Genomic DNA, 26,253 nt, shown 5'->3' with positions numbered 1-26,253 from the left:
TTGAGATTCTCTCTCTCTCTCTCTCAAAATAAATAAATAAACTTGAAAAAAATCTAAAAAAAATAAAAATGTAAATGCAGATATATGTGAGAGGAAAATATATTAGATCATACTTCAAGACATTAAAGATGATTATCAATGAATGATGAGAAATCAGATAATTTTAATTGTTTTTGCTTAAATTACTTTTCAAATTTTCCAACAATTTTAGAAAATAATTGCATGCTAACTTTTTTAATAACCAGGAAAGAGAGGCAATGGTGATATTGCTAATAGATTCTTAAGAGCATGAAGAAAATACTTAAGCTATAGGGTTAAGTAAGGATAAAAGAAAATTACATTACATATATACTTTGATTCCAGGTATTTAAAATGCACTGCTTATGGTAACAGTCTGTCTGTAAGAGATAGACAACTGAGTGACATTTTTTCTTCTTTCCAAATTTTCTTAATGAACACATATTACCGCTAGAATCAGAAAGATACTTTTATTTATTTTTTTTAATTTTTTTTTAAATGTTTTATTTATTTTAGGAGAGAGAGAGAGAGACAGCGTGAGCAGGGGAGGGTCAGAGAGAGAGGGAGTCACAGACTCTGAAACAGGCTCCAGGCTCTGAGCTGGCAGTCAGCACAGAGCCCGACGCGGGGCTCAAACCCACGATCCGTGAGATCATGACCTAAGCGAAAGTCGGACGCTTAACCGACTAAGCCACCCAGGTGCCCCGATACTTTTATTTTTTAAATGTCCACTACTGGGCAAGCTAAGTTCAAAAAAAAAGGAGGTTTCATAAATGTATTTGATTTGATAAGGAGGATATTTACACTGGAATTATATATTTTGATATAAAATATTCCTCATAGAAAAATTATAAAATACAGAAAATGTAGAGATGGAAACTTAAATCACCAGACTCTAACCACTCAGAGATTCTTAGTTGTCCTTTTTTTTTTTTTTTTTTTTAGAAAGAGAAAGAGAGAGAGTGCTGCGAGAGTGCACGTAAATAGGGGGTACGGGCAGAAGGAGAGAGAATCCCAAGTAGGCTCCACACTCAGCACAAAGCCTGATGTGGGGCTTGACTCAACAACCCTGGGATCATGGCCTGAGCCAAAATCAAGAGTCAGACACTCGACTGAGCCACCCAGGTGCCCCTACTTAGTTGTTCTTTAAACAGAATTGGGCCTGGGTGTTTAGAAACAATGATCCCTTCCATCCATTATAGTGAGATCAGCAACAGGGTTTGGTTAGCAAATGTGAATCTATTATGTGCCAAGCCTGCTATGTCAGGTGCATGACTCTCTGGACAGAGGACAGCGAATACTGAAAGGACAACTATTGGTCTTTGGTTGCCCAGCATGCCTTCCCACTTCACGTCGTATCAGCAATCCGGTAATCTGAACTTCTTTTGGGGAACCAACCCCTCCCCAGTTTTAGTTCTTGTGGTTTGGGTGGGAGTGACCCCAGTTCACCCAAAGTAGGAATGACCAAGGCTTAATCAGTGGATTCATCATCTAGGGCTATAGTGGTTCATTAACTTAAGCCAGTAAGTATTAGGTGCAAGACTGTGGTTAAAAACATTGACAGGAGAGATGAACTGTATCACACTGAGCATTTGTATTTTAAAAATAGATGTTAAAAGTCCTAGGAAAGAAGGTGTGATGATGAATGGGTTGCTGCATGGATTTAGTAGGTAGTGGTCATGCTCTCTTACCACCTTGCATCCCTCCGCCATGATGCTTACCAGGCTGGATCCTGGTCACTGCTGTTTCTGTCTCCTCCACCAGACTGTCAGCCCTCTAAGGAAAGAAGACACATCTCTAATATGTTTGATCATACAGACAAGGGCCTACATACACTTCTACTAATGAAATTATCCTGATGGACTTAGCAGCATGGAAATGAAGCATTGGTGGTCCTATCACTGGAGACTCAGGTTTCTGGACGCTAGTACCTCTACAGGTTGATACCACATCCTCCAGCCCCTACCTGATACCTTTGGTTTCTTATTCTGGGTGGAACAAGTGGTCAGGTCTGAGTCAACTGGTGTGGGTTCTCATGTGGTCACAGAACGATTCTCACACAACCACCCAGGGAACACCATCAGACAGTGGGAGTGGGGGCAGGGAAGCTTTCATAGAAAGCCATCGAAGCTCATCTTCAAAACCAGCGGGGAGTTCAAGGTCACCAAGCCCATCTGCACCCACTTCCTCTCCTGGGAGCTAAAAGAGAGCGCAGAGAAAGCACCAGCACCACCGACCTGCGCGGCCTTCCTGGGAAGATGCAGCCTCTCCTGTTCCTGCTGGCCTTGGTCCTGCCTTCTTGGGCAAAGGCAGGTGAGTGATCATCCCGACTCTCAGAGGCCCGACCCCATCCCACGATGGATAGAGCTCTCCTGCCCCTCTGCACCCCTAATCCATCTGTCCACTAGGAACATTCTGAATACCAGGCTTCATCCTGCCTCACACTCTCAAGTATGATGCTGAATACGCCACCAGAAGGAATGGCCAGGGGCGCCTGGGTGGCTCAGTCGGTTAAGCGTCCGACTTCGGCTCAGGTCATGATCTCACAGCTCGTGGGTTCGAGTCCCACATCAGGCTCTGTGCTGACTGCCAGCTCAGAGCCTGGAGCCTATTTCAGAGTCTGTGTCTCCCTCTCTCTCTGACCCTCCCCTGCTCACACTGTCTCTCTCGCTGTCCCGCTCTCGCTCTCTCTCTCTCTCTCAGAAATAAATAAAACATTAAAAAAAATTTAAAAAAAAAAAAAAAGAAGAAGAAGGAATGGCCAGGGCAGAAGGCTGGTCTCCAGAAGAGCCAGTGGGTACTCTCCCCTCCCTGGGCTCTACCTTTGCCATCTGGAAATGGAACTTTCCTAGCAGAGGATGAGAAACTGGAAGAGGAGGACATAATAAATGCCCCTGCAGAGGGCAGAACAGGCCCAGTTTCCCAGTGAGATGAGCCAGGTGCTTCCCAAAGCATCTGCTTGGGAGAGACGCCTGGGGCTCACCTGACCCCAGAGTTCATGGGATCACTGTCCTCACAAGATTGCCGTTGCCTTTGCTCTGTCCCAAGGCTCCTCATCCCTTTCTCCACCTCTGCTTTTCTTCCCAGGCTGTTAGTGGCTCTCCTCTTTCAAAGATGTGCTTGGCAGACCTAAACTTCCCTGCTTTCCAGGATCCTACCAGCAATGGCCCTACCAACCCTACCAACCCTCCTCCAAGAGGCTCACTGGGCAGCCAGCCAATACTTACTAGGCACCTGCTCTGTGTCATGCCCTAGGAAATAGGCCATGTCAGACAACATCTAGATCCTTAAACTTCATTTCTAGCCATTGGAAAAGTGGCACCACCCTAGACTTCACAGGATGACAAGGGCCTTAGAAACTCACTTGAAATGAAGCAAAGTCAGGAGCGGAGTTTTCAGGAGCCTCTAGAACTTGGCTGTCCCAAAGACAGGTATGCTCACCTCCAATTATATGTAAAAGACAGATTCACAGACCAAGACTACTGCCTTTCCCTTTCCCAGAGGAGAAAGTTGAGGCCCCCTCCGTGGCCCTCCAAAATCCAGGCCACACCTGCTCCGTGGATTCAGTGGGTTCATGGGAGCAGAACAGACTTTTCCTTCAGGGAAGATCATCGGGGGACATGAAGCCAAGCCCCACTCCCGGCCCTACATGGCATATCTGTTGATCCAGAAGGGGGGACAGAAGAGTCAGTGTGGTGGGTTCCTGATACAAGAGAAGTTCGTGCTGACAGCCGCTCACTGCTGGGGCAGGTGAGGAGCAACAGCCTGCACGGCTCTGAAAACCCCAGCAGGGAACCCTGCCTTCTTCCCTGGGAGTTCTCAGGGCTCCAAGGAACACGTGACCAGGAGGGCTCCTGAAAGGGTGCAGGGAGGGCAGGTAGGTAGTGGGGAGAGGGGAGGCCAGAGCCAGGGGCATTACAGAAGAGCTGGGGCATGCACTGGTACCAGAATGCAAACTCATGCAATTTTGCATGTTTCTCTGGAGAACTACCCCTGAGAACCACTGGCACAGTCACCAATGACTCCAGAATCCTACCTCAGCTGCTGAGAAGCAGAAGGCACAAAGGGCTCAATCCTGGGCCCTCCTTTGCCTCAGTTTCCCAGTGGCTCCAGTCCTGCCCACCCCAGCTGCACCTGCCCTAGGTGATTCCTGGGCTGTTTCCTGTGACCCCACACCCCCCCCCCACTCTGCTCTCCATGCAGCTCCATCAATGTCACCCTGGGGGCCCACAACATCAAGAAGCAGGAGAAGACCCAGCAGATCATCCCCGTGAAGAGAGCCATCCCCCACCCAGACTATAATCGAAAGAACTTGGCCAACGACATCATGCTACTGCAGGTAAGGAGGCCTCCCCGCTGCCCTTGCTCTTCTGGGTCCACACTGTCTCTCCTCCCACTGGGACTTGACTCCTCCCTCCTTCCCTTCCTGGCTGCCTGACCAGTCCCAGTGGCTCAGGGGAGAGAGAAGACCGGACAGCCGCATTGGGGCACCCGGGCCCAGAGACCACTGGCTGAGCTGGCCTCTCTTGCTTCTTCCCATCAGCTGGCGAGAAAGGCCAAGCTGACTGCAGCTGTGAGGCCCCTGGGCCTGCCCAGGGGCAAGGCCCGGGTGAGGCCAGGACAGGTGTGCAGCGTGGCCGGCTGGGGACAGATGGCCATGAAAAGATTCCCAGACACACTGCAGGAGGTAGAGCTGATCGTGCAGGAGGATCAGGAGTGCAAATCCCGCTTCCCCAATTATTACAACCACAACACTCAGCTGTGCGTGGGAGACCCAATGGAAAAGAAGTCTTCCTTTCAGGTGAGGGATGAATCCAAACGCAGCGCTCCTCCAGAAGGAGGAGTTTGCAGCACTCTGCCCCATGCCAGGCCACGGATGTTAGAAATATGTGCTCTCTGGACAGGCAGTAGTGAAAACCAGGGGCTCCTCAGAGCGGGCACCCACCTGGGGTACTGGGCTCATCCTCCATGCCGAGTAGTAGGCCTGACCACCTGTTTTCAGGCCCCTAAACAGAAGGTGAAGCAGCAGACCCACAGGAGAGGATCTGGTAGAGGGGAGGGGAGGGAGCAGCCACCTGATGTGAGGGAAGCCGGGAAAATGTCCAAGACTTCCGGGGCAGGCCTGCAAACCAGCCTTCCCAAAGGGGCTAGGGAGGCTGGTGTGGGGGGTGGGGTTGGGGGGCAGGGAGGGCAGGGACAGCAGGAAAGCCGGCTCACTCCTTCCCCATCTCCGTCCCCAGGGGGACTCTGGGGGCCCTCTCCTGTGTAACAGCGTGGCCCAGGGCATCGTCTCCTATGGATCAGAAGATGCAACACCTCCACGGGCCTTTACTAAGGTCACAAGTTTCTTGCCCTGGATAAAGAAAACGATGAGAGGCCTCTTCCTGCAGGAACCAGACTATTTGCTCTGAAGCTGATCTAGAATCACACTGGGGAGGCTGGGAGGGAAGGTGCCAGCAAGCAAATAAATGTCTCTGAACTGAGTATGAAGGGCTCGTTTCTTATTTGAGTTTATTGACCCTCATTCCCTGGCATTAACTCCGTCCTTAGAAGGCCAATAACACAATTCTGCTGTTTTCTGCTGCCTCTTCTTCCTTCTCCTTCCATCTCCCCCCTCAGCTCCGTGAAAAGTTCCTTCCAGCTCCCTCTCACTCACACCTGTCTCTCCAGAGCCTGCCCTTCTGCCAGGGCTGAAGCTGGGCACCATCAGGAGAGAGCATGAACCTCTCTGGTCCTGAGGCTCAGGGAGCAGTTCTTACTTTCTCCCCCTGTTGTCTCTGGCAGGGAGGAGGGATAACAGCTTCCTTGTTGTGGGTCCTGGACACCACACTTGCACAGTCTCGGGCTCAGGCTCAAGGATATAGCCCCCCACTGGGAAGTGGAAGGGGGCTTTCTGAGCAGTACACCTCTCTCCCACAGCCAAGGAAGCTGGCACAGAGTGGGGCTGGGTCTCTCGAGTAGCTCTTGATCCTCATCTCGACGGAGTTCCCATCCCTGACCTCTTCTGAGCTCAGGGGCCAGCTCAGCCTCTAGTCTCCTGGCCGCCCCTTCTTCTCCATACCTGAGAGTGTTCCATACCCTGGGAGTGTGCAGCAGTCACCAACTCCTGCCCCCTCCAGGCAGTACGGGTCTGAGCTGGCCCCTTCCTCATGTCCTGTCCACCTCGAACACCCCGAGTTCCAACAGGGCCTAGCTACTGAGATGTCAGCCCATCCACGCCCTCACAGAGGGGGGCATCTGAGGCACCTGGCCTGTGAAGGCAGCACACAGGGTCCATGGAGGACAGGGCTGGCAGTGGCTCTCCAGAACCCTGACCCCATCTATCACCCAGTAGGGGCCAGCACCACCCCTCACATCCAGCCCAGTGCCTCCCCATGTGCCCAGGGTCCCCAGATCCACCCCTCACATCCAGCCCAGTGTCTCCTCATGTGCTCAGGACCCCCTGATGTCTGCTCACTCAGTAGCCTGAGTCCCTCTCAACCTGTCCCTCTTGTCACTGCCAGCCTCTAGGCTGAGACTCCCTGCTGGCCATCCTGGGCTTTAGCAGCCTTTTGACTTAGAAAGGGCTCCTCTCTGCAGTAGGACTGGAAAGCACAATTTTTTCCATCAAACAACAAGCAAATGCTGATTGAGCACCTACTGAGTGTCAGATATTGATTGGGAACATCCAGTAAACATAATGCAGGCTCTATCAATTAGCCCAGGTCAATCAGACACTATCAAACTTTACCCAAATCACCTAACCCCTTCTCCCTCCTTCACAATGGTCCCCACAGACTATATCTCTATGGGAAGTCCACCTGAATTGAGAATTTGTATTTGTTCATTATTAGTATTAGTATTAGTATTATTAGTATTATTGTTGGTTACAGTCTGTATGGATGTTATCACATGTGACTCTAGAACAGCAGTGTATGGGATTTGGAAATGACTTTAGTCATTTGGCATCTAGACATGAAGTGACCAAACTGTTTACCGGGGCTTCCTCTTCACCTAGGGGATAGGGTAGCCTTATTTTCATTTGCTTCAAAAGCAGCAGGTATGAATGTCATTGTTTAGATTCAAATGGTAGGAAAAACCATATTATTTACATTTGCCCAAAGGCAATTTAAGTTTGATTCTGAAGACCCATCCAGTTGGATGGGTCAGAAAAGACCCCAGTAATGACCAAGTCCCTGCCTGTGCAGACTCAAACCAGAATCGGGTAGGCTCATGTGATCTGGAAAACATGGAGGATCACCTCTGCCCTTTAGGCCCATGGTTACTGTTGCATCCACAGAGCCCAAAGACTGCCTAGACTTTTCCACATTTGGAAGTTCGTGGCTTGGAGGCCACACACGGAGGATATGATTTTTTGCAAAACAAGGATCTCCCAGTGCGGGGCTCACCTCACCAGACACCTCTAGGAGCCACAGCCAAGGTCTTGCCACTAGTGTGGGCACTGCCTGGGACTGAGCCTAAGTTCTAGCTCTGGGCTGGAGGCTTAGCCCGCACCAAAAACACACATCAAAAACACACAATGCCATCCTCTTTTGTGACATGGGTTAAACACCCTGGGATCATGTAACCCTCAAGGGCATGCCCTTTCACATCTTATGCACAAAACCTGAAGCAACACAAGCTCTTAACAACCTCGGGTACTTTTGCAAGAGAGGAGCGATGAGATCACCCAGCTTCTGATTTGGAGCTGAAAAAAAAATCCCTGCATCCAAAGCATATGAAGGATCTGGTTCCTTAATGGACAAAGACAGAAAGGAGGGGTGCCTGGGTGACACAGTTGATAGAGCATCTGACTCTTGATCTCCACTCAGGTCATGATCTCAGAGTTCATGGGTTCATGAGTTTGAGGCCCACATCATGCTCTGCATGGATGGTGAGAGCCTTCTTGGGATTCTGTTTCTCCTTCTCTCTGATCCTCCCCCACTTGGTCTGTCTCTCTCTCTCTCTCTTTCTCTCTCTCTCTTTCTCTCTCTCAAAATAAATTTTAAAAATAAAGAAAAAAATGGGAAATACAAAAAGGAAAATGCAGAAAGCAAAATTAAAAATAGGATTTTTTAAAGTTGCCCAGCCACTTGCATATTCAGTTTACATGTTACAGTTACTTCGAGGAAATGGTTCTGTGGTTACAACAAGTTTGAGAACACTCGCTAGAGTCTCTCATCCTCCCTCAAGAGATGAGGAAGACACAAAGTACCAGAAAAAGATGACTGACTAAAGGGACCAGAGTCAGGACAGACCCTGGACTGAGCCCAGGCCTCCTGACAGCCAGGCCAGGAAGAAGCCTTACATGATGGGGCGCCTGGGTGGCTCTGTTGGGTAAGAGTCCAGCTCTTGATTTCGGGTCGAGTCATGATCCCCAGGTTCGTGGGATCGAGCTCTGAGTTGGGCTCTGCACTGACAGCAGCAGCCTTCTTGGGATTCTCTCTCTCTCTCTCTCTCTCTCTCTCAAAATATATAAGTAAACATTTTTTTTTTTAATTTTTTGTCAAAAGGAAGCCTGAGATGTTTTCTAATGCCCAGTCTGTGTTGAATTATTGGCATCCCTGAACAAAAGACCTTCTGCTCAGACACCTCCCTGGAGAGAAAGCCTCTAGGCTCCTGGGGCAGCCATTCCTGGACAAGTATTCAAAACATCTGCCTCGGTAAAGCTGCAGTCTCCTCATGGGCACATTTGGATGGAAGCAGTTAAACACCGTAAACATGCCAGTTCCTTCAAACCTCCTTTGTCTGGGGAAATATCCCCCAACCCCCAACTTGGAGAAAGCAATTCTTCCCTAACTTAAAAATCTCTGTAATGGGGGCGCCTGGGTGGCTTAGTCGGTTAAGCGTCCGACTTTCGCTTAGGTCATGATCTCGAGGTTCGTGGGTTTGAGCCCCGCGTCGGGCTCTGTGCTGACTGCCAGCTCAGAGCCTGGAGCCTGTTTCAGTCTGTGACTCCCTCTCTCTCTGACCCTCCCCTGCTCACGCTGTCTCTCTCTCTCTCTCTCTCCTAGAAATAAATAAAACATTTAAAAAAAATTTTTTTTTAAATCTCTGTAATGAAAATTAAGACATAAAACAAAATAAAATAACTCTTCCTCAAGGAAGTGCCCCTCATCCCCAAGATCTGCTCCCACCACCCTTCCTTCCCACACACCTACTGCAACAGTCAGGCCTCAGTGTGACCAGAGAGAAATGCAAAGCCAGCTCCTGGTAAGGGAGAGGCCTTAAGGAACGGCAAATCTTGCTCAGGTGTTTCAGGAATTGTACTGAGATGGCTCGGCCTTCCATTACCATCTTTGTGGACTTAGAGAACTCACAGGTTTATTACCTATCTGTATCCCACATGGCTCTGCTTTTCATCACCCAGCATATTTCACCATGAAACAAGGGCAGCATGGGTTCCTTTCGTCAGAGGCCTATTGCTGGATGACATTTCTCATCCCCAGAGTCTGGAAGTTCAGCGAGTCTCAGGGAGGACAAGGAAAGCCACATCCAAGCACATAATAGTCATACCGGGTCTGAGAAAGATCAAAAATTGCAAGTTGAAGGGAAAAGAGATACATTACTCTAGAGGAAACAACAAGAAGAATAACAAGGAGCTTCTCCCAGAAATAATAGAATCAGAAGACAGACAAATGACATTTTTTAAAGAGTTGAAAGAAAAAAAAAGAAATCAGCAACCAATTTCTAGAATTCAACCTGGAATTCTATATCCGGGGAAAATATTGTTAAAAGTAAAAGCAAAATGAAGTCATTTTCAGGAAAACAAAGGTGAGAGAACTGTTGCCATCAGAACTGCTTTGCAAAAAGCACAAAAAGAAAAGAAAAGGCTTTAGGCCAAAGGGAAAATGATCCCTGTTGAAAGCAGGAAGGGAAAAAGAGAAATAACAGTGTGAAATGTGACTGAATATAAAAGACTTTATGTGAACAGAAGACCATGGAGGAAGGAAAGAGGGGAAAAAATGTTAAAAACAGAGAGTGAGGGAGGCAAACCATAAGAGACTCTTAAATACAGAGAACAAACGGAGGGTTGATGGGGATGGGGGAGAGAGGGGAAAGTGGGTGATGGGCACTGAGGAGGGCACTTGTGCTGAGCACTGGGTGTTGTATGGAAGCCAATATGACAACAAATTATATTAAAAATATAATAAATACATTTTAAACTATAAAAAATAAGTAAATAAATAAAAGAAAAAAGAAAACATTTAAAAGACTTTATGTAAATATCTTTTAAAGATCACTGATTATTTAAGGCAAAATGCTTTAGGAATTATGGCATACCGTAAAATGTATGACAAAAATAACTCAAAGGTGGGGGGCGTTAAATGGAAACACATCATTACAAGGTTCTTAGGTGAAGTGTTATAACATTAATTCAAAGTAGATGGTGATATGTGAAGGGTCATATTGTAATCCTAGAGTAAATAAGATAATAAGTACAGGTATAAATAAAAGCTAACAAAGAAGACAAAATAGGCAGAAAAAGGACAAAAGAGCAAAGAATGCATCACACCAATACAAATCAAATATCAATAAGATATTCTTCAGCCAACCCTTTCAGCAGCTCCATTAAATGTAAAGAGAGAGTAAATACTCTAAAGAACAGAGACTGATAGTCTAGATAAGAAAGTCAACACCAAATTTTGTACTGTTTGTAAGAGATACATTTTAAATATAAAAACACAAATAAGATGAAAGTAAAACTATAGGGAAAAAATATATATCTTGCAAAACTAATTAAAAAAAAAAAAGATCCCTGCCAATGGCGGAGGCTGTTTCATTTTAAAGGCAGCCCCTTCATGCCAAAGCCTGCCTCACTATACTCAACCATCTCTGATGAATTATGCCGGACAGCCCCTCAGCGGAAGCCCCTGTCTGCTTACTTGAGCTCTGGTATCACCTACTAGGCCAGTCCCTTATGTGAACATCCTCCTCACACCACTTGGGCATCCACTTCCTGAGCTGGGCTGCCCTCCTCATCTCACATTTATTCTGCCATCCTAAGCTGGGCTGCCCAGTGCGGGGCGTCCAAGCCCATGCAGGATGAGAAGCGTGTCCACAGAGGAGGCCTGGCGTGGGCACCTTCCTCATACGGGCTTGCATGCCATGCCATCTACTGGTTCCCTGTGGCTCCCCACCCTGCCAGAGTCACCATTGATTTTAGTGCTTCTCAAGAGACCTGGGATCAACATGGTTAGAAGCAATAATATTTTCACTTCCATGAGTCCCTTCTCTTTATCCATTATGGGGAGACGATTAGAACTTATTTAGCAAATGCTACAAGGATATGAGGAAGAAAGCTCTCCAGACAGTTGTGTGAGGATACTGTTCTAGTTCCCTGGCATTCATTCCCACTTCACGCAGTAGCAGTAACTCATATGAGAGAACCAACCCTCTTCCATCCTCAATATATTTGGTTTGGACAGAGCACACCCCAACCTGTCCAAAGGCAAAGGCCTCGACTGAGACCAATCAGTGGTTTCAAGTCCTCTGACCAACTCGACCTGCACCCAAAGCCATATGGCAGACTGTCCTTTGCTATGACTGCCACTGTGTCTCCCATCCCACAGGCTCTTCTTATATGACCGAAATACTCCTCCCCCTCAGAAGTGGTCCTATGCCCCTTTCCTTTCAATATGTGTCGAGGCTTTTGATTGCCCCAAGCAGCTGAATATGGTAGAATGGATGTCATGTGACCTCAAAGTCTAGGTAAAGAAAGAACACAGCTTCTGCCTGGCTCGACTGTGGGGACAAGCCTCCTCTGGGAAGCCAACCATCATGTTGCAAGGAAGACTAAACAAGCCCATGCAAAGACTATAGGAGAGGATCTCATAGAGAGGAACTGCCCAGTAGACAACCAGCACCAACCACTGGGCAGAGTGAGCCTTCAGGTGATCCCAGCCTCCAGGCTTCAAGCCTCTCCTGACACCAATGGGAGCAAAGGGGAGTTCTCCGCACTAAACTCGGACCAACTTGCAGATTCATGGGAAAAATAAATGGTGCTTGTGGTGGTAGTGGTGGTGGTGTCATTGCTGTTGTTTTAAACCACTCAATCCTTTAAGAACTTGACCAAGCCCTCTTCAACATTACTCCCACACCATTCTTTCTGTCCCTCCCTCTAACCATGGCCCTCGGCATCCTTATCAGATCACCAGTGATTTTGTCTCTTCCACCAGAAGCAAGGAATCTCCCCTATAATACCCCTGAGTCTCACTCGAAAGGGGCTTCAATAAAAGATCGTTCTGACGATCTAATGAGAGCCAAGGAAGATGAGATGTTCTCGGATCTATCATCATAAGGCTCATATTTCTGCTCCTCAGGGACTTGCTACTCTCTGATGCAACATTTTCAATCACCCCATCTGTAGCGGGTGGTTCCTGTTTTCAGCTGGTGTGGTTAAGATCTCCAATACTGATATGGTGTCCGATAAGTTATTTCACTCAGTCCAGGACTTGATCAGACAGCAGAAGGAGGCACTCAGAGGGCAGGAGCCTTACGTGATAAAGACCACAACACCAGAGAAGAAGACCACGGTTAGAAGTCTAGGAGGGGGCGTCAGCAGCTCTGACCCAGGCTGCCTTCTTGAGGAGATGCAGCTACTCCTGCTCTTGGTGACCTTTCTTCTGGCCTCCGAGGCTGACGCAGGTGAGTGTCTGCAGCAGGACACAAGGAACAAGGACTCCTCTGCTGTTTGTCAGAGGGAAAATCTGAGTCTCGTGGGTCATGTAGCAAGCCAGGGAGGCTGCCTGAGGAAGCCTTCTGGGTTGCTTCTGGCTACTACAGACTGTGCTCTCTGCCACCCCAACTCCCACCTGCTGCAGTTTCTCCCCCTCAGCCCCTCTCCACCTTGCAGCTTCATGAGCACAGCATGCAGAGTAGAAGTTTTCTTTCAGGGAAAATAATCGGGGGCCACGAAGCCAAGCCTCATTCTCGTCCCTTCATGGCATATCTCCAGACCCAGAATCCAGATAAAACCTGGAAAACCTGCGGGGGTTTCCTTGTACGTGAGGACTTTGTGTTAACGGCAGCTCACTGCAGGGGAAGGTGAGAAGCAGAGCCTGATTCTCCACCCTTCCGTTAAGAGGTGTTAACCATGAGGTTAACTCCCACCCAGTCTGGGCTGCCAAGAAGCACAGGGCACAGAAATGCTCAGCCCCGGGGCCCCATTCCCTGTAATTCCTCTCCAGACCCATCCTGCCCTGCCCCTAGCTGTCCTATACCCTCCAGGGCCCTGGGGCTGTACTTCCTGTGACCCCACCCCAACCCTACTCTGTGTCCAGCTCCATCACCGTCATCCTGGGGGCCCACAACATCAAGAAGCAGGAGACGACCCAGCAGAGCATCTCCGTGGGAAAAATCATCCCTCACCAAGACTATAATTCTGAAACCTTTCTCAATGACATCATGTTACTGCAGGTAGGGCCCTCACTCCACTGGTTCCTGGACACGTTATTCCTATATTCCCTGAGACCTCATTCCTGTCCCTCCTTCCCACTATGACCTCCTCACTTGCCCTGAGCTCTGAAGATGGCAACGCCATGACTGTCCCCGGGCTCTTTGTGAGCCATCTGTAGATGACAATACTGTTCCTTGGCACTCAGCTGAAAAGGAAGGCCAACCTGACCACGTATGTGAGCCCACTCAGGCTGCCCAAGAGGAGGATGTGGGTGAGGCCAGGGATGGTGTGCAGTGTGGCCGGCTGGGGGAGACTCAGCGCGAACAGCCTCTCTGGGGCAGAGAAACTGCATGAGGTAGAGCTGGAAATCCAGAAGGACAAGCAATGCATCTCCCTCTTCAAACACCGATATAACAGCACCACCCAGATGTGTGTGGGGAACCCAAGAAAGAGGAAGTCTTCTTTTAAGGTGAGATCCCCACCACTGTCCATGCCAAGCCCTGGGACAGCCGTGTTTTGAGAAGGGGCAGTGAGAACTAGCCGTGTCCTTATGTCCTCAGCCTTTCCGTCCAATCCAGTCTCCTGTCTTGTGTCCCTAGCAGGGGTGAGACACTGTCCCACATCTGCTTATGGGAAGAGGTTCTCTGAGGGAGAAGATAGAGGGGAGTGAGAGGACCAGGCTGGAGCCCCAGGCCTCACCTGGCCCTGATCTCACCCACAGCCCCTAACAGAGACCACCTATCCCCAGGGGCAGCAGGGGCCCAGGACCAAAAGAAGGCCCAGCTCAGCCCTTCCTCTCTCTGCCCATAGGGAGACTCCGGAGGCCCCTTTGTGTGCAACAACGTGGCCCAGGGCATTGTCTCCTTTGGGAAAAAAGATGGGAGACCTCCACGTGTCTACACCAGGATCTCGAGCTTTATGCATTGGATAGAAAAAACAATGAGACCCTTCAGCCTGCAGGGACCAGACTGAGATGTCCCCAGGATCAATCCGTCCACTTTCTCTGGGACAGAGGCCAGAACTGCATTGGGCAAAGGGGGTGGAGAGGAGGCTTCCAGGGACTTAATAAACTTCTGTCTCTAGTGGAAATTAGGTTCCTCCTTTATTCCCCAAAACAACATTCATTAGCTATGGCAACCATCTGTTCACATTCTCTAGAATAAAAAGGCATGCTGCTCTGATACCCAGTTCCTTCCAAATACACGCCCCCTGCCAGGCTCAGTGTAAGCTCCATCAGGGAAAGGGAGACACCGCCCCAGGGAAAATGACCGTCTTCTAGAGGACCCTCCTATCTCATCCATATGCCTTTCTACTTCATCCCACACCTACACCCCCACCCCATCCTACCCTAATATGGCAACATAAAGGAACCCACATTTGGAAGGAGACCACCTAAGAAGCTCTGAGATAGCTGACCACTTTTCCAGCCTAATAGAAATGGGCGAGAAGATTCTGGAAAGCTGTAGTTCAGCCCATGCAGCGTTCCCTCCCCAGATCAGAGTGGCAGCTTGGAGCCTGAGAAGTTTCAAGAGGGCCCTTCAGTAGTCTAAGTGCCAGCGTAGTCTAAGTGCCTGTCACAGCCTTGCCATGGTCCCAGAGCCCAGCACACCCTCTGGTGTCCTGCAACCCATCTTCCTTCCATGGGCTTGAATGACCTTCAGGCTTCAGGGTGTTCTTCCATCTTGGTCTAATCCAGCCTCTTCCATCTAACACTGGTTCCGTGTGTGTGTGTGTGTGTGTGTGTTGTGCACGCGCGGGCACGTGTATATGTGAATGAATGTGTCTCCAAAGGAAGCATATTATAATAAAAAGTTCTTTTTCTAAGGTATCCTATTATTTCAAAGGTATCCTATAGCCTATATAGCTTATCGAGTAAATTTTTTCTTCCATTTTTCAACAATCTCCAAGTCTCTTATATAAGAATGTATTCAGAAAAGTAATCTCATTTTAAACACACCCACCTTAGGGGTGCTTGGGTGGCTCAGTTGGTTAAGCCTCTGACCCTCGATTTCGGCTCAGGTCATCATCTCACAGTCCTGATCCACACTGACAGCCCAGAGCCTACCTGGGATTCTCTCTCTCTCTCTCTCTCTCTCTCTCTCTCCACTTCTCTCTTGCCCCTCCCACACTCATAATCTCTCCCTCTCAAAAGAAATAAACATATAAAAAATAATAATTAAAAAAATAAAACACCCACCTAAGAGAAGGCAGCCTGGAAAGAAGTGGTTTGTTAAATGTTTGCCATTGATGAGCGTGCTTAGACTGTGGGAAAAGGTACACTCAGTGCAGATTCTTGGTCTGCTCCTGGTGACCATCAGCATCTCAAGGCATGAGCCATGTCTCTCATCTCCCTGGATCTAGCAAGCTAAACAATTATTCAGGATTTCCTCACAATGGAAAAAGAGCCAGGAGCCGAGAAATAAACACATTCTTGTCTCGATTCAGTCACGGAGGGGCTTCTAAGGAACCAGCCCTTCTGTAGGCTCTAGTTCGAGCTATCACTTTCTTGTTCTTTCTTCTCATTTTCCCCTCATGACTCAGCAGTGGGAGTATAAGTGGGAAGGCTGTAGCATTGTCACCCAGCCCAAGAAAACCACTTCATATGATGACGCCCAGCTCTACACGAATACAAATCGAGGAGGCCTAGATGGTCAGTGAGCCCCCCATCTTTCATTCCCCTTGGGGCTGTGTATCTGGAAGGAAGAAAGACGGGCAGCTCTGACCTGGGCAGAACTTCAGGGAAGATGCAACCACTTCTGCTTTTGCTGGGCCTTCTGTTGCCCCTTGAGGCCAGGACAGGTGAGTGACCATCCCCATTCCAGAGGCCTGAGCCCATCCTACAAAGCCCCCTGTAGTCCTGACTCTTCTGTGCAGTGCAGTCCGGAATTTGAGCCCAGCAACTTCCTGAACCCCAGCTCCTATCTGAAACCAAGACTAACAGGTCTGATGCTCCACAAACACACTCAACAAGGATGGCCAGAAGGAAGGGTGTTCACTAGAAGGTTTGGTAAGCGTTAGCCTCTCTCTTATAGCTTGGAAAGTGGGTTGTTCATAGAAAGACATTTGACAGAAGATATGAAACTACGAAAAACAGGCTTTAAAATTCCTCGCTCCAACCCAGGAAAGGTAAGTTCAGACAAACCAGCTGCAGCAGTGGGTGTTATCCCTGGGCCCACCTTCAAAAGCCAGTTAAATTTCTCAGTGCTCTCCACCTGTTCAATCCTGCCCAGGGGAGGGTGATCCCAGCAGCAGCTAGATGACTGCCTCCCAAGCTCAATCCCAGACCTGTGCAGCCCATCCCAGCACCACCCACCTCTGCCTTCCCAGGCCCTCGACTGCTCCACTGCTTTTGACAGTGCCCTCTCTAATTCCTGTGGCCTTGAATCCCACCATCCCGATCTCTACCCAACCTCAGCCAAAACTAATTGAAGGCCATTCATTGATGCAACTTAAAAATGTCTGCTGAGACCTTAGGATGTGTAAGGCCATGTGGAACATGAGAATATTAGAGAGTCCAACTCCATAAAGGCATAGGTAGTTTATTAGAAAATGGTACCCATCAGGATGTTAACAGAGGCTCAGAGGGGCCCGGGAGACTCACTGAGAAAGAAGGCATCAGGGGAGTCCTGTCCACAATACCCTGAGATTCCACCATCTTGAAGATAGATCTTCTCTCCCCCACACACATGTGTGAGGTAGGATGTGGAGAACAAGCACTGCCCCCTTCTCAGAGGGGTTATAAGGCTTGAGGTTCAGCAAAGTCCTCTGGCTACAAGGAGAACCTGAGAAGACCCTCAATCACCACCTTCCTAAGCTTTCCCTCCTGACCATAGCAGCTGCCAGTTACCCCACTCACCAGCCTTTTCTTTCAGAGGAGATCATCGGAGGCCATGAGGCCACGCCCCACTCCCGGCCCTACATGGCATTTGTCCAGTTTCTGGACAAGGACAGTAAGAAGAGGTGCGGTGGTACCCTTGTGAATGAGGACTTTGTTCTGACGGCTGCTCACTGCTTGGGAAGGTGAGGGGCAGAGACCGCTAGGGGGACCCCTGCCCTTTCCCTTGGGGCTGCAGCCCAGGGAAGCATCCCCGGCTCCTGGTCATTCAAGACTATGAGAGCTCATCAAAAGAGCCTGCTGAGAGCACAGCTGGGGCAGCTAAAGGCTGAGACCCAGGACAAGTGAGCCTTTAGTCGGAGGGTCAGATGTGAGAGTAAGTGGCACAGTGGATAGAGACGGACCACGCCAGGCAAATAAAGCAGCAGTGGAGGATGGAAGCATGCATTAGCGCCAAAATGCAAACTCAGAGTAATTTCATCATATTGCTTCAGAACAGAAGACAGCTCCCAGAAGCCCTGCCCTCAGTGAAAAAAAGAAGAAAAAAAGAAAAAAAAAGAGAATCCAGGACCCATCTGCCACCTTGATGTCCCCCCACCCACCCCAGTCCTGCCCACCCCAGCTGCACCTGCCCTTCATGGCTCCTGGGCTGTTTCCTGTGATCCCACCCCCCCACCCCCCACTCTGCTCTCCATGCAGCTCCATCAACGTCACCCTGGGGGCCCACAACATCAAGAAGCAGGAGAAGACCCAGCAGATCATCCCCGTGAAGAGAGCCATCCCCCACCCAGACTATAATCGAAAGAACTTGGCCAACGACATCATGCTACTGCAGGTAAGGAGGCCTCCCCGCTGCCCTTGCTCTTCTGGGTCCACACTGTCTCTCCTCCCACTGGGACTTGACTCCTCCCTCCTTCCCTTCCTGGCTGCCTGACCAGTCCCAGTGGCTCAGGGGAGAGAGAAGACCGGACAGCCGCATTGGGGCACCCGGGCCCAGAGACCACTGGCTGAGCTGGCCTCTCTTGCTTCTTCCCATCAGCTGGCGAGAAAGGCCAAGCTGACTGCAGCTGTGAGGCCCCTGGGCCTGCCCAGGGGCAAGGCCCGGGTGAGGCCAGGACAGGTGTGCAGCGTGGCCGGCTGGGGACAGATGGCCACGGGCACTCTAGCAACCACTCTGCAGGAGGTGGAGCTGATGGTGCAGGAGGATTGGGAGTGCAGATTCCGCTACCGTGGCTATTACATCGGGGCCACCCAGATTTGTGTAGGAGACCCGAAGAAGATGAAGACCGGCTTCAAGGTCAGGCTTCCAGCATCTACCTAGACAGGCCCCAGGAGGTCTTGGGGACCTGGGGAGGTCCCAGGTATGGGAATGGCCATGCCTTCATGCCTCAGCCTGAGAGCCTGGGCGGCTGGGTCCACAAATCCAGTCCTCAGCTCCTCACCCCCTCCAGTGCACCCAGTTTGGGGAGGAAGGCTCAGTCTCCTCATGGCAGCCATATCATCCGAGTTTCCTGGGTAGTGCTGGAAAGAACAGTCACTGGCTGGCTGGGGCCCAGGGACCAAGAGAGGGGACAAGGACTCCCCAGGGTCCAATCTCCCATGCAGCCCCTAACACAGACCTCCATCCCCAGGGCTGTGGGGAGGGCAGGACCACCAGAAGGCCAGCCCAGTCTTTTCTCTCTCTGCCCCACAGGGGGACTCTGGGGGCCCTCTTGTATGTAACAAGGTGGCCCAAGGGATTTTCTCTTATGGAAACCTGGACCGGACACCTCCAGGGGTCTTCGTCAAGGTCTCACACTTCTTGCCCTGGATAAAGAAAACACTGAAGCACCTCTCCAGGCAGGCGTGAGGCTGACCTTCCTCCGTGCTTGGCCACCTTTCCTGGAGCAGAGGAAAGAATCCCCTGAGGCTGGGAGGGAGGGGAGTGGGCATTTCAGGGCCATAATAAATAGATCTCTAGAGTGAGTGTGCCTGCAGTCTTATTTATTCACTGAACCACTTTCAGTACGTAGCAACACTGCTGCAGGCAGACTTCTGCTGTCAATTCTGGGTTTTGTTTTCTCCTTTCTCCCCAAGCCCTCTATCCTCCCTAAACCCTTTGCTACATAGTTTCTCATCAATTTCTCAATAACACCTCTTTGGGGCTTAGTCCTCTGCAAGGGTTCAGCCCAAACTCTGTTATAAAAGGACAATCCTCTCTCCCCAAAAATTGTCTTCTCTGGGCCATAGGAATGTCATAACTTCTCTAAGCCAACCACCATCACGAACCCCACAATTTGGTCAGTAGAAAGGGAATTACTCCAGGGGGCATGCCACAAGCATTGTTTCCTGTCTCCAGGGGGCATCATTTTGGGGCAGTGGAGGCAAGTTTCTCCTACAGCCAGGACTTTCTGCAGCTTAGGAGCCTGAGATGCGGCCCCAGCCCCACCCAGGTTTCACTTCTCTGCCCTGTCCCGTGCCCAGCACTAAATTCAGTCAACCTTCCTCCTTGGCTGACCATCCCACAACAGCCTCTGTTTTCCATCTTGCCACATCTGAGCTGCCAACCCACCCAATGCCTCTCCGAGGAGCAGTACCCACTTCCCAATGGGTAGGACCCGCTGATTCCCTCAGTCCAAACCAGTATCTCCCAGGAAGGAGTTTAGCCACCATAGCCTGTGGAGTCACTCACTCAACAGCCTCAGCCCCATTCAGCCTGGCCTAGTCTCAGGACCCAGACTCCCCCTGCTGGTAACCTGGGTTATGACAGCTTTGTGAGCCAGAGGGCTGGGAAGGCTGGGCTGTATCACATTGCCATCCATCAATACGTCAAATGTTGATCTCTCTCTTAGTGCCAGTCATATAACAGGCTCTGTCTCTGCAACTGGGAAACTTACAGTGATGACAAATTTCTCCTAAATTGCCCTGGTTTCTCTCCTTCCACCAAGCAGTTCAGTTTGGCACATACGATTTTTTTTTTTTTTAGAATCCACAGGAAAGCTTGTCTCTCTCTCTCTCTCTCTCTCTCTCTCTCTCTCTTTTTTAATGTTCATTTTAATTTTGAGAGACAGAGCACGAGCTGGGGAGGAGCAGAGATAGCAGGACTGAAGATCCATAGTGGGCTCTGTGCTGACAGCAGAGCCTGATATGGGGCTTGAACTCATAAACCATGAGATCATGACCTAAGCCAAAGTCAGACATTCAACCAATTGAGCCACCTAGGTGCCCCAAGAAAGCTTGTCTTGAAAATAATTGAAATCCCTAAACTTTATCTGTATTGCAACTCACAATTTCACAGGGATGACTTTGTTTGGTTCCAGAAAGGCAATGTGAAGTTGGAAGAAAGTTGGAGACCCACAGGTCCTCAGGTTTCTAACCTACGCACAATAGAGGCTGTGCCCAGAAGTAAGGGAGGGAGAGAGGGAGAAAGGGCGGCCTTATTTTTATTTCACCTGTAGAAGACATGAACTTCAGTCCACAAACCCATGAAATGCCACATTTCAGGTGGAAGATAGTTCACTGTGACCAGACAACCTTATTTTAGGGTCCCCTATCCTTCAAATACCACTAGTGAGTTGAATGTTACAGAACAAATTCACAAATAGCTGAACAATTAGACAAACACTGAATCAAGTAGGACTTATGTCAAAATGAGAAAGAATTGGTGCACCTGGGTGGCTCAGTAGGTTAAGCGTCCAACTCTTGATTTGGGCTCAAGTCATGATCTCATGATGGTGAGATCAAGCTCTGGGTCTGGCTCAGTGCTGGGCATGGAGCCTGCTTAAGATTTTCTCTCTCCTTCTCTGTCTATCCCTCCCCTCCCCCACATGCATTCTCTTTCTTTCCCTCAAAAAAAGAAACAAAGAAACCAAGAACTTTGCTAAAAAGGAAACAAATAAATCACATAGATGTGAAAACAAAATCCAGCACATTGGAAAAAAAAGTGAAAAGCAAATAAAAGCTAATTATTCACACAAGACTGTCCCTATGTCCATCTGCCAAGTCTTCCCTGGGGCTCATAGCACAAGCAACAGCACAGATTAAAGCTGAATGCACAGATGGGGGTGAGCAAGAGAAGAGTAGAAGGTGCATGAGCCAGGGGACAGCTCTGGGCACACTCTGAGGAGAAGCCATCACACCTAAGAAATGTAGAGGCCTTGGAAAGTCAGCCATGAAGAGCTCCATGGAGCCCCAGGGTGGAAGCTTGAGCCAAGGGCAGAGTAGCCAAGGACCTCCACCATCAGGGGCAGAGGTGTGTGACCTTGAAGGACAGCCTTATGGGTCAGTTTTTCCCTTACACCTGATAGAAGCACTTGACACAGTATGACATATGTTAGGAAGAAAAACTATTACCTTACAATGACCGTAGCGTCATGAAGACTAGGCTGCTGTTGATGTTCCCTTAAAATTTCTAAGTCAGTTCACACCTATTTCTCTCTCTTGCTTTTGTGATTTTTATTTCTAGAACTTAATCCTATATAAGGTTTAAAGTGTGTTAGTGTGTGTGTATGTGTGTGTGTATGTGTATGTGTGTGCATGTAGGGAGGTTATTTAAAAGGTGTTCATTAATCACGCCATTATTTAATAATGGCCTCAGACTGGAATCAGTATTAATGTCCAAAATAGGGAAATGGTAAATATGGCACATTTATATAATATGTTCTGCAGTCATTGAAATCTACATTATCCACCATTCTAGAAAACTAGGCTAAGGAAACAAAAGAAAGAAAACTAAGCCAAAAACATTAATAGGCAAGTTATTAAAAAAAAAAAAAAGTTGGTACGTGTGTTAGTTAAGAAAACCCTAACTATTCTACCAGATAAACTTTAGCATTTTAGTGACTCATACAATAGAAACCTATATCTTGCTCACCCACAGTCCGAAATGATTGTTCCTGGTACGTAATGCCCCTTCATACTCTCAAGTGTCCCAGCTGAGACGATAAATTACATGTGTGCCCATGATTAAGGAACCCAGGCTCAAGCTCCTAAAGACAGCCTCCAAGTTCCCCTTGTTCATCTGGGTCAAACCCAGGTAGGGAAAGAAACTAGATGATCAGGTGCAGAAGCGAGGCTCATTATAGGCCCCGTCTGAGAGGTACCCACACCATCTCCATTCACATCCCATTTGCTACAATAGTCACATAGTCACACCTAATTTCAAGTGAGGCTGGAAGACTGGATTTACCCAGGTCCTCTGGAAGAAAAGAAAATTGTTTTGCTAAACTGCTAGCTCGCCTCTACCACAATATGTTATAGTGTTCGCTGTTTAAAAGGATCATGGGCCCTAAATTTTGTTCTACCTATAAAACTAATATACACCGATGACCAGAAAAAAAATGGATAATATAAAGGTGAAAAGAAGAGTCATAAAATGATTATTCTGGCTGTTGCTTTTTTTTTTAACAGAATTAGTATCAAATTGTATACATCATTTCACATTCTACTTTTTCCACTTAATATTAGGTGATGCAAAGTGCTCCATGTCACTAAGCAGTCTTATAAAACATGCTATTTAATGACCAGATAGTATTTCATCCCATGGATATAATAGAATTAACATTACTGATCTCCTGTTGTTGAATAGTTGGGTGATCTGAACATTTGGGAAGAGAGTCTCGGGGTATATGTCCACCTCTACCTTTTTCTCACATTTACCCGGGGCCCCAGGGTCAGCCACTCTATCTCAGTAATATGCTTTTCTGCCTGAAAACACTGAGGTCCTTGAGCCTCTTTTCAACTCTTTCTCTGCCACATCCAGGGTTTCCAGGTCCCTCTCTCCCTCAAACCACTCTGATGGGGAGATTGTATGCAGATCGATTGAGTTTCCTTTGTCACCTGCTCTTTCCTACTAGACCAAAACCCGGGCCAGCTCTTGCCAAGAAAGTGTCTCACTCCCAGCAGACACGTGTGGTGGGAAGACAACAGTGCAGAGACAGCCTTCTCCCAGTACTGAAGCTCCACAAAACAATCACCAGCTCATCAGGAGAATCTTCCCAAGGAGCTTCTAGTCTGTCCTTCTAAGTGTGATAATAGGGCAGCCCTAAGAATGTCCAGAACGTCTCCATAGTACATAGGTCTCCTACAATGACAAGGGCAACCAGATTGGTTTCTGACCAGGTCAGCATCAAAGGGAGGGAGAGGGAAGTGTTGCAGCCTCAGCAAGCAACTGCCTGCCCAGAACTTTGCATTTTGGTGGTATATGGGGCCCAGGACGGAGGTGGGAGACATCCTACTTTAATGTCCCAACATCCCAGAGGAGAAAAAATTGTAACTGACGGAAATGTAATAAAACAGTCAAATGCAGATGTAACCATCTAGGAATATTGTGAAATGTATCACAGCCATGTTTGTTCAAATATCACAGTTTTTATTAAAAGGGAAAATCAAAACATTAAAAACAGCTGTGCCCCCATTTATTCTCCAACATTCCGTTCTCTGTCCAAATGTTCTCTCTAATCCCCAACTACTGGCAAACAGACTTTTAAGAAATTTTTATTGCAAAATATATACACATGAAAAGCACACTTAGAGAATGAAGGCCAAGTTTCAGAAAGCCCCCATGTGTCTCTTCCTGCTAAAAATGCCCCCTCTGCCCTCCAACCCCAGAATTAACTTACCGCTGTGACTTTTGTGAGAACCACTTCCCTGCTTTGCATCATGCTCTTACCACCTATGGATGCATTTATATCCAAAATAGTTTCATTTTCACAGTGAATATAGTCTTTCCGGGCCTTTTCTCTCAACATTATGTCTGTAAGACTTATTTGTGGAACTGCATGTGGTATCAGTTACTTATTTTCATTGATATGCAATATTAGATTATATAAATATGCGAAGGTTTGATGTTTGTGCTGCAGTTGCTAAGTCTTTTAAACGATTCCAGTCTGGGGCTTTCATGAATAATGCTGCTATGATCTATTTGGAGATGTATCTGGTGGAAATGTTCACATGTTTCTCTCAAGTATATACTTAGGAAAAGAGCCAACCTGGTGACTATAACCAGTATATCCCTGTGATTTAAACTGGTTGGTTCTCTGGTATTGACTGAGAGTAATGTCTTTTCATATGTTTGTTGGCCACTTGGATTTCTTCTTTTTTCAGATGAAGCTATTCAAGTCTTTTGCCCATTATTCTAGTGAGTTGTCTTTTTCATATTGATTTATAGAAGTTCTTTATATAATTGGAATGTAAGTTCTATGTTTGTTATAAGCATCTATGACCCCTCTACAAATTGTCTTCGTTTCCTCTTGATTTTAATGTATCAGTTCATCATTCCTTTTCTTTATGATCAGTGTTTTTACATATAAGATTTAAAATTTTTATGTTTATTTATTTTTGAGAGAGAGAGAGACTATGTGAGTGAGGGAGACGCAGACACAGACTGCAAGTCAGGCTCCAGGCTCTGAGCTGTCAGCACAGAGCCTGATGTGGGGCTCGAACTCACGAACCATGAGATCATGACCTGAGCCAAAGTCGGACACTTAACCGACCCAAGTGCCCCACATATAAGATTTAAAATCATGGGGCATCTGGGTGGCTCAGTCGGTTCGTCGGCCGACTTCAGCTCAGGTCATGATCTCACAGCTTGTGGGTTGGGGCCCCTTGTCAGGCTCTGTGCTGACAGCTTGGAGCCTAGAGCCTGCTTCAGATTGTGGGTCCCTCTCTCTCTGTACCTCCCCTGCTCACACTGTCTCTCAAAAAATAAATAAACACTAAAAGAAGTTTTTTTAATAAAATCTTTACCTATCATGAAGATTTTGTTACACTGTATTTTCAAATCATTATGCTTGTATCCATAATCCACTGAAAATGGAATTTTGGATATGGCATGTGATAAAATGGTCATGGTTTTTGTTTTTGTTTTTATTTTTGCTTTTGTGGTGTCTGTAGGACACCATAAAGACATCTACTGTCCTGGCTGTATTTATCAGGGAGAAATCCCCACTGCTTTGCCATTAAAACTCCATTATAAATCAAGTGTCCATAGATCATATGTGTCCAAACATGTATATCAGTGTCCAAATGTGTATGGGATATCTATTCCCGGACTATCAGTCTATGCTTCTGTGCCCACATCACTACCACACTATCTTCCTTACTACCGCTTAATTTGCTGAAAGCATGACCTCCCATCCTGTTCTTCAGGATTGTCTTCGCTAGTGGCCATTTGTTTTTCCACATATGTTTAGAACTGATTAAGTTGTATGAAATACTTCTTGAATACAATGAGTCTACAGATCACTTTTAGAGAATTGATATTTTTATAATATTCAGTCTTCTAATCCACAAACATAGAATCTCTTTGTATTTGGGTTTTTGTTAAGTATCTCTTAATGCGACTTAATAATTTCCACCAAAGACATCTTGCACATCTTGTTTTAGATTTGTGTTTAGTTATTTGATAATTTCCATGCCATTTAAATATTATCTTTTCCAAAATTTCATATATTGCTATATATATTGAAATGTGATTAATTTTTAATGTTTACTTATTTATTTTCAGAGAGAGAGTGAGGAAGAGGGAGAGAGCGAGAGGGAGGCAGAGTGCACAAGAGCCAGATGCAGCACTCGAACCCACAAACCGTGAGACCGTGACCTGAACTGAAATCAAGAGTCAGACGCTTAACCAACTGAGCCACCCTGGCACCCGAGAAATGTGATTAATTTTTAAACTGATTTTGTGTCTAAGAAACTTATTAAACTATCTCATTAATTATAATCATCTATCTGTCAATTCTTTGGCATTCTCTATGTACACTATCATATCTTCAAACAATGACAGTTTTGTTTCCTTCTTTCTTGTCCCCTGTAACTTGCACTTCTATTTCCTGCCTAACTGCCCTAGCTAAAATCTCCAGTCTAACACTGAAGAGAAATGATAATTATGGGTACTCAGGTGTCCTTGTATTGTTTTGCTCTTGAACAAAAAGAATTCAACATTTCACCATTAAGTATAGGACTGCTCTGAAATTTTTGTAGATAACTTTTATCGAATTACATGCAACCATTTCTATTCATAGATTGCTAAGAATTTTTTTAA

The 26,253-nt window shown here is 47.5% G+C and overlaps 3 protein-coding genes and 1 long non-coding RNA gene across 5 annotated transcripts in view; 3 read left to right on the top strand and 1 right to left on the bottom strand.

Moving 5' to 3' along the window:
- Positions 1-26,253, bottom strand: part of LOC120246998 — a 131,743-nt gene that overhangs the window by 35,469 nt on the left and 70,021 nt on the right. The window lies entirely within an intron of this gene.
- On the top strand, positions 2,149-5,508 carry LOC120246997 (granzyme B-like). The gene is made up of 5 exons (XM_039254679.1): positions 2,149-2,331; positions 3,621-3,768; positions 4,222-4,357; positions 4,562-4,819; positions 5,259-5,508. Exons 1-5 carry the CDS (start codon positions 2,277-2,279, stop codon positions 5,427-5,429), a joined length of 768 nt encoding a protein of 255 aa, XP_039110610.1. The 5' UTR covers positions 2,149-2,276; the 3' UTR covers positions 5,430-5,508.
- Positions 12,453-14,485, top strand: LOC120246996 (mast cell protease 1A-like). The gene is made up of 5 exons (XM_039254678.1): positions 12,453-12,645; positions 12,894-13,044; positions 13,281-13,416; positions 13,602-13,865; positions 14,207-14,485. The coding sequence occupies exons 1-5, from the start codon at positions 12,591-12,593 to the stop codon at positions 14,366-14,368; spliced, it is 768 nt and encodes a 255-aa protein (XP_039110609.1). The 5' UTR covers positions 12,453-12,590; the 3' UTR covers positions 14,369-14,485.
- LOC120246990 (granzyme H-like) lies at positions 15,967-19,185 on the top strand. Of its 2 annotated transcripts, XM_039254672.1 has the most exons (6): positions 16,159-16,195; positions 16,429-16,522; positions 17,269-17,416; positions 17,931-18,066; positions 18,271-18,528; positions 18,925-19,185. In XM_039254672.1, exons 3-6 carry the CDS (start codon positions 17,316-17,318, stop codon positions 19,078-19,080), a joined length of 651 nt encoding a protein of 216 aa, XP_039110603.1. In that variant the 5' UTR covers positions 16,159-16,195; positions 16,429-16,522; positions 17,269-17,315; the 3' UTR covers positions 19,081-19,185. The 2 variants fall into 2 exon arrangements, with proteins under 2 accessions (XP_039110602.1, XP_039110603.1); XM_039254671.1 differs by lacking the exon at positions 16,429-16,522 and having other exon boundaries at positions 15,967-16,195.

This window comes from Hyaena hyaena, unplaced genomic scaffold (genome assembly GCF_003009895.1).
Source record: "Hyaena hyaena isolate Hyena2069 unplaced genomic scaffold, ASM300989v1 scaffold_497, whole genome shotgun sequence".
Lineage (NCBI taxonomy): Eukaryota > Metazoa > Chordata > Mammalia > Carnivora > Hyaenidae > Hyaena > Hyaena hyaena.
Note: the sequence above shows the minus strand (reverse complement) of the source record. Positions and strands in the feature narration are given on the sequence as shown.

Excerpts from the sequence above, each read along its gene's own strand:
- LOC120246997 (XM_039254679.1), top strand. The coding sequence starts at position 2,277 with ATGCAGCCTCTCCTGTTCCTGCTGGCCTTGGTCCTGCCTTCTTGGGCA. Across the intron at positions 2,332-3,620 it reads GCCTTCTTGGGCAAAGGCAG|GGAAGATCATCGGGGGACAT; the intron begins GTGAGTGATCAT and ends CTTTTCCTTCAG. Across the intron at positions 4,820-5,258 it reads AAAAGAAGTCTTCCTTTCAG|GGGGACTCTGGGGGCCCTCT; the intron begins GTGAGGGATGAA and ends CTCCGTCCCCAG.
- LOC120246996 (XM_039254678.1), top strand. The coding sequence starts at position 12,591 with ATGCAGCTACTCCTGCTCTTGGTGACCTTTCTTCTGGCCTCCGAGGCT. Across the intron at positions 12,646-12,893 it reads GGCCTCCGAGGCTGACGCAG|GGAAAATAATCGGGGGCCAC; the intron begins GTGAGTGTCTGC and ends GTTTTCTTTCAG. Across the intron at positions 13,866-14,206 it reads AGAGGAAGTCTTCTTTTAAG|GGAGACTCCGGAGGCCCCTT; the intron begins GTGAGATCCCCA and ends CTCTGCCCATAG.
- LOC120246990 (XM_039254671.1), top strand. The coding sequence starts at position 16,141 with ATGCAACCACTTCTGCTTTTGCTGGGCCTTCTGTTGCCCCTTGAGGCC. Across the intron at positions 18,067-18,270 it reads ACGACATCATGCTACTGCAG|CTGGCGAGAAAGGCCAAGCT; the intron begins GTAAGGAGGCCT and ends TCTTCCCATCAG. Across the intron at positions 18,529-18,924 it reads AGATGAAGACCGGCTTCAAG|GGGGACTCTGGGGGCCCTCT; the intron begins GTCAGGCTTCCA and ends TCTGCCCCACAG.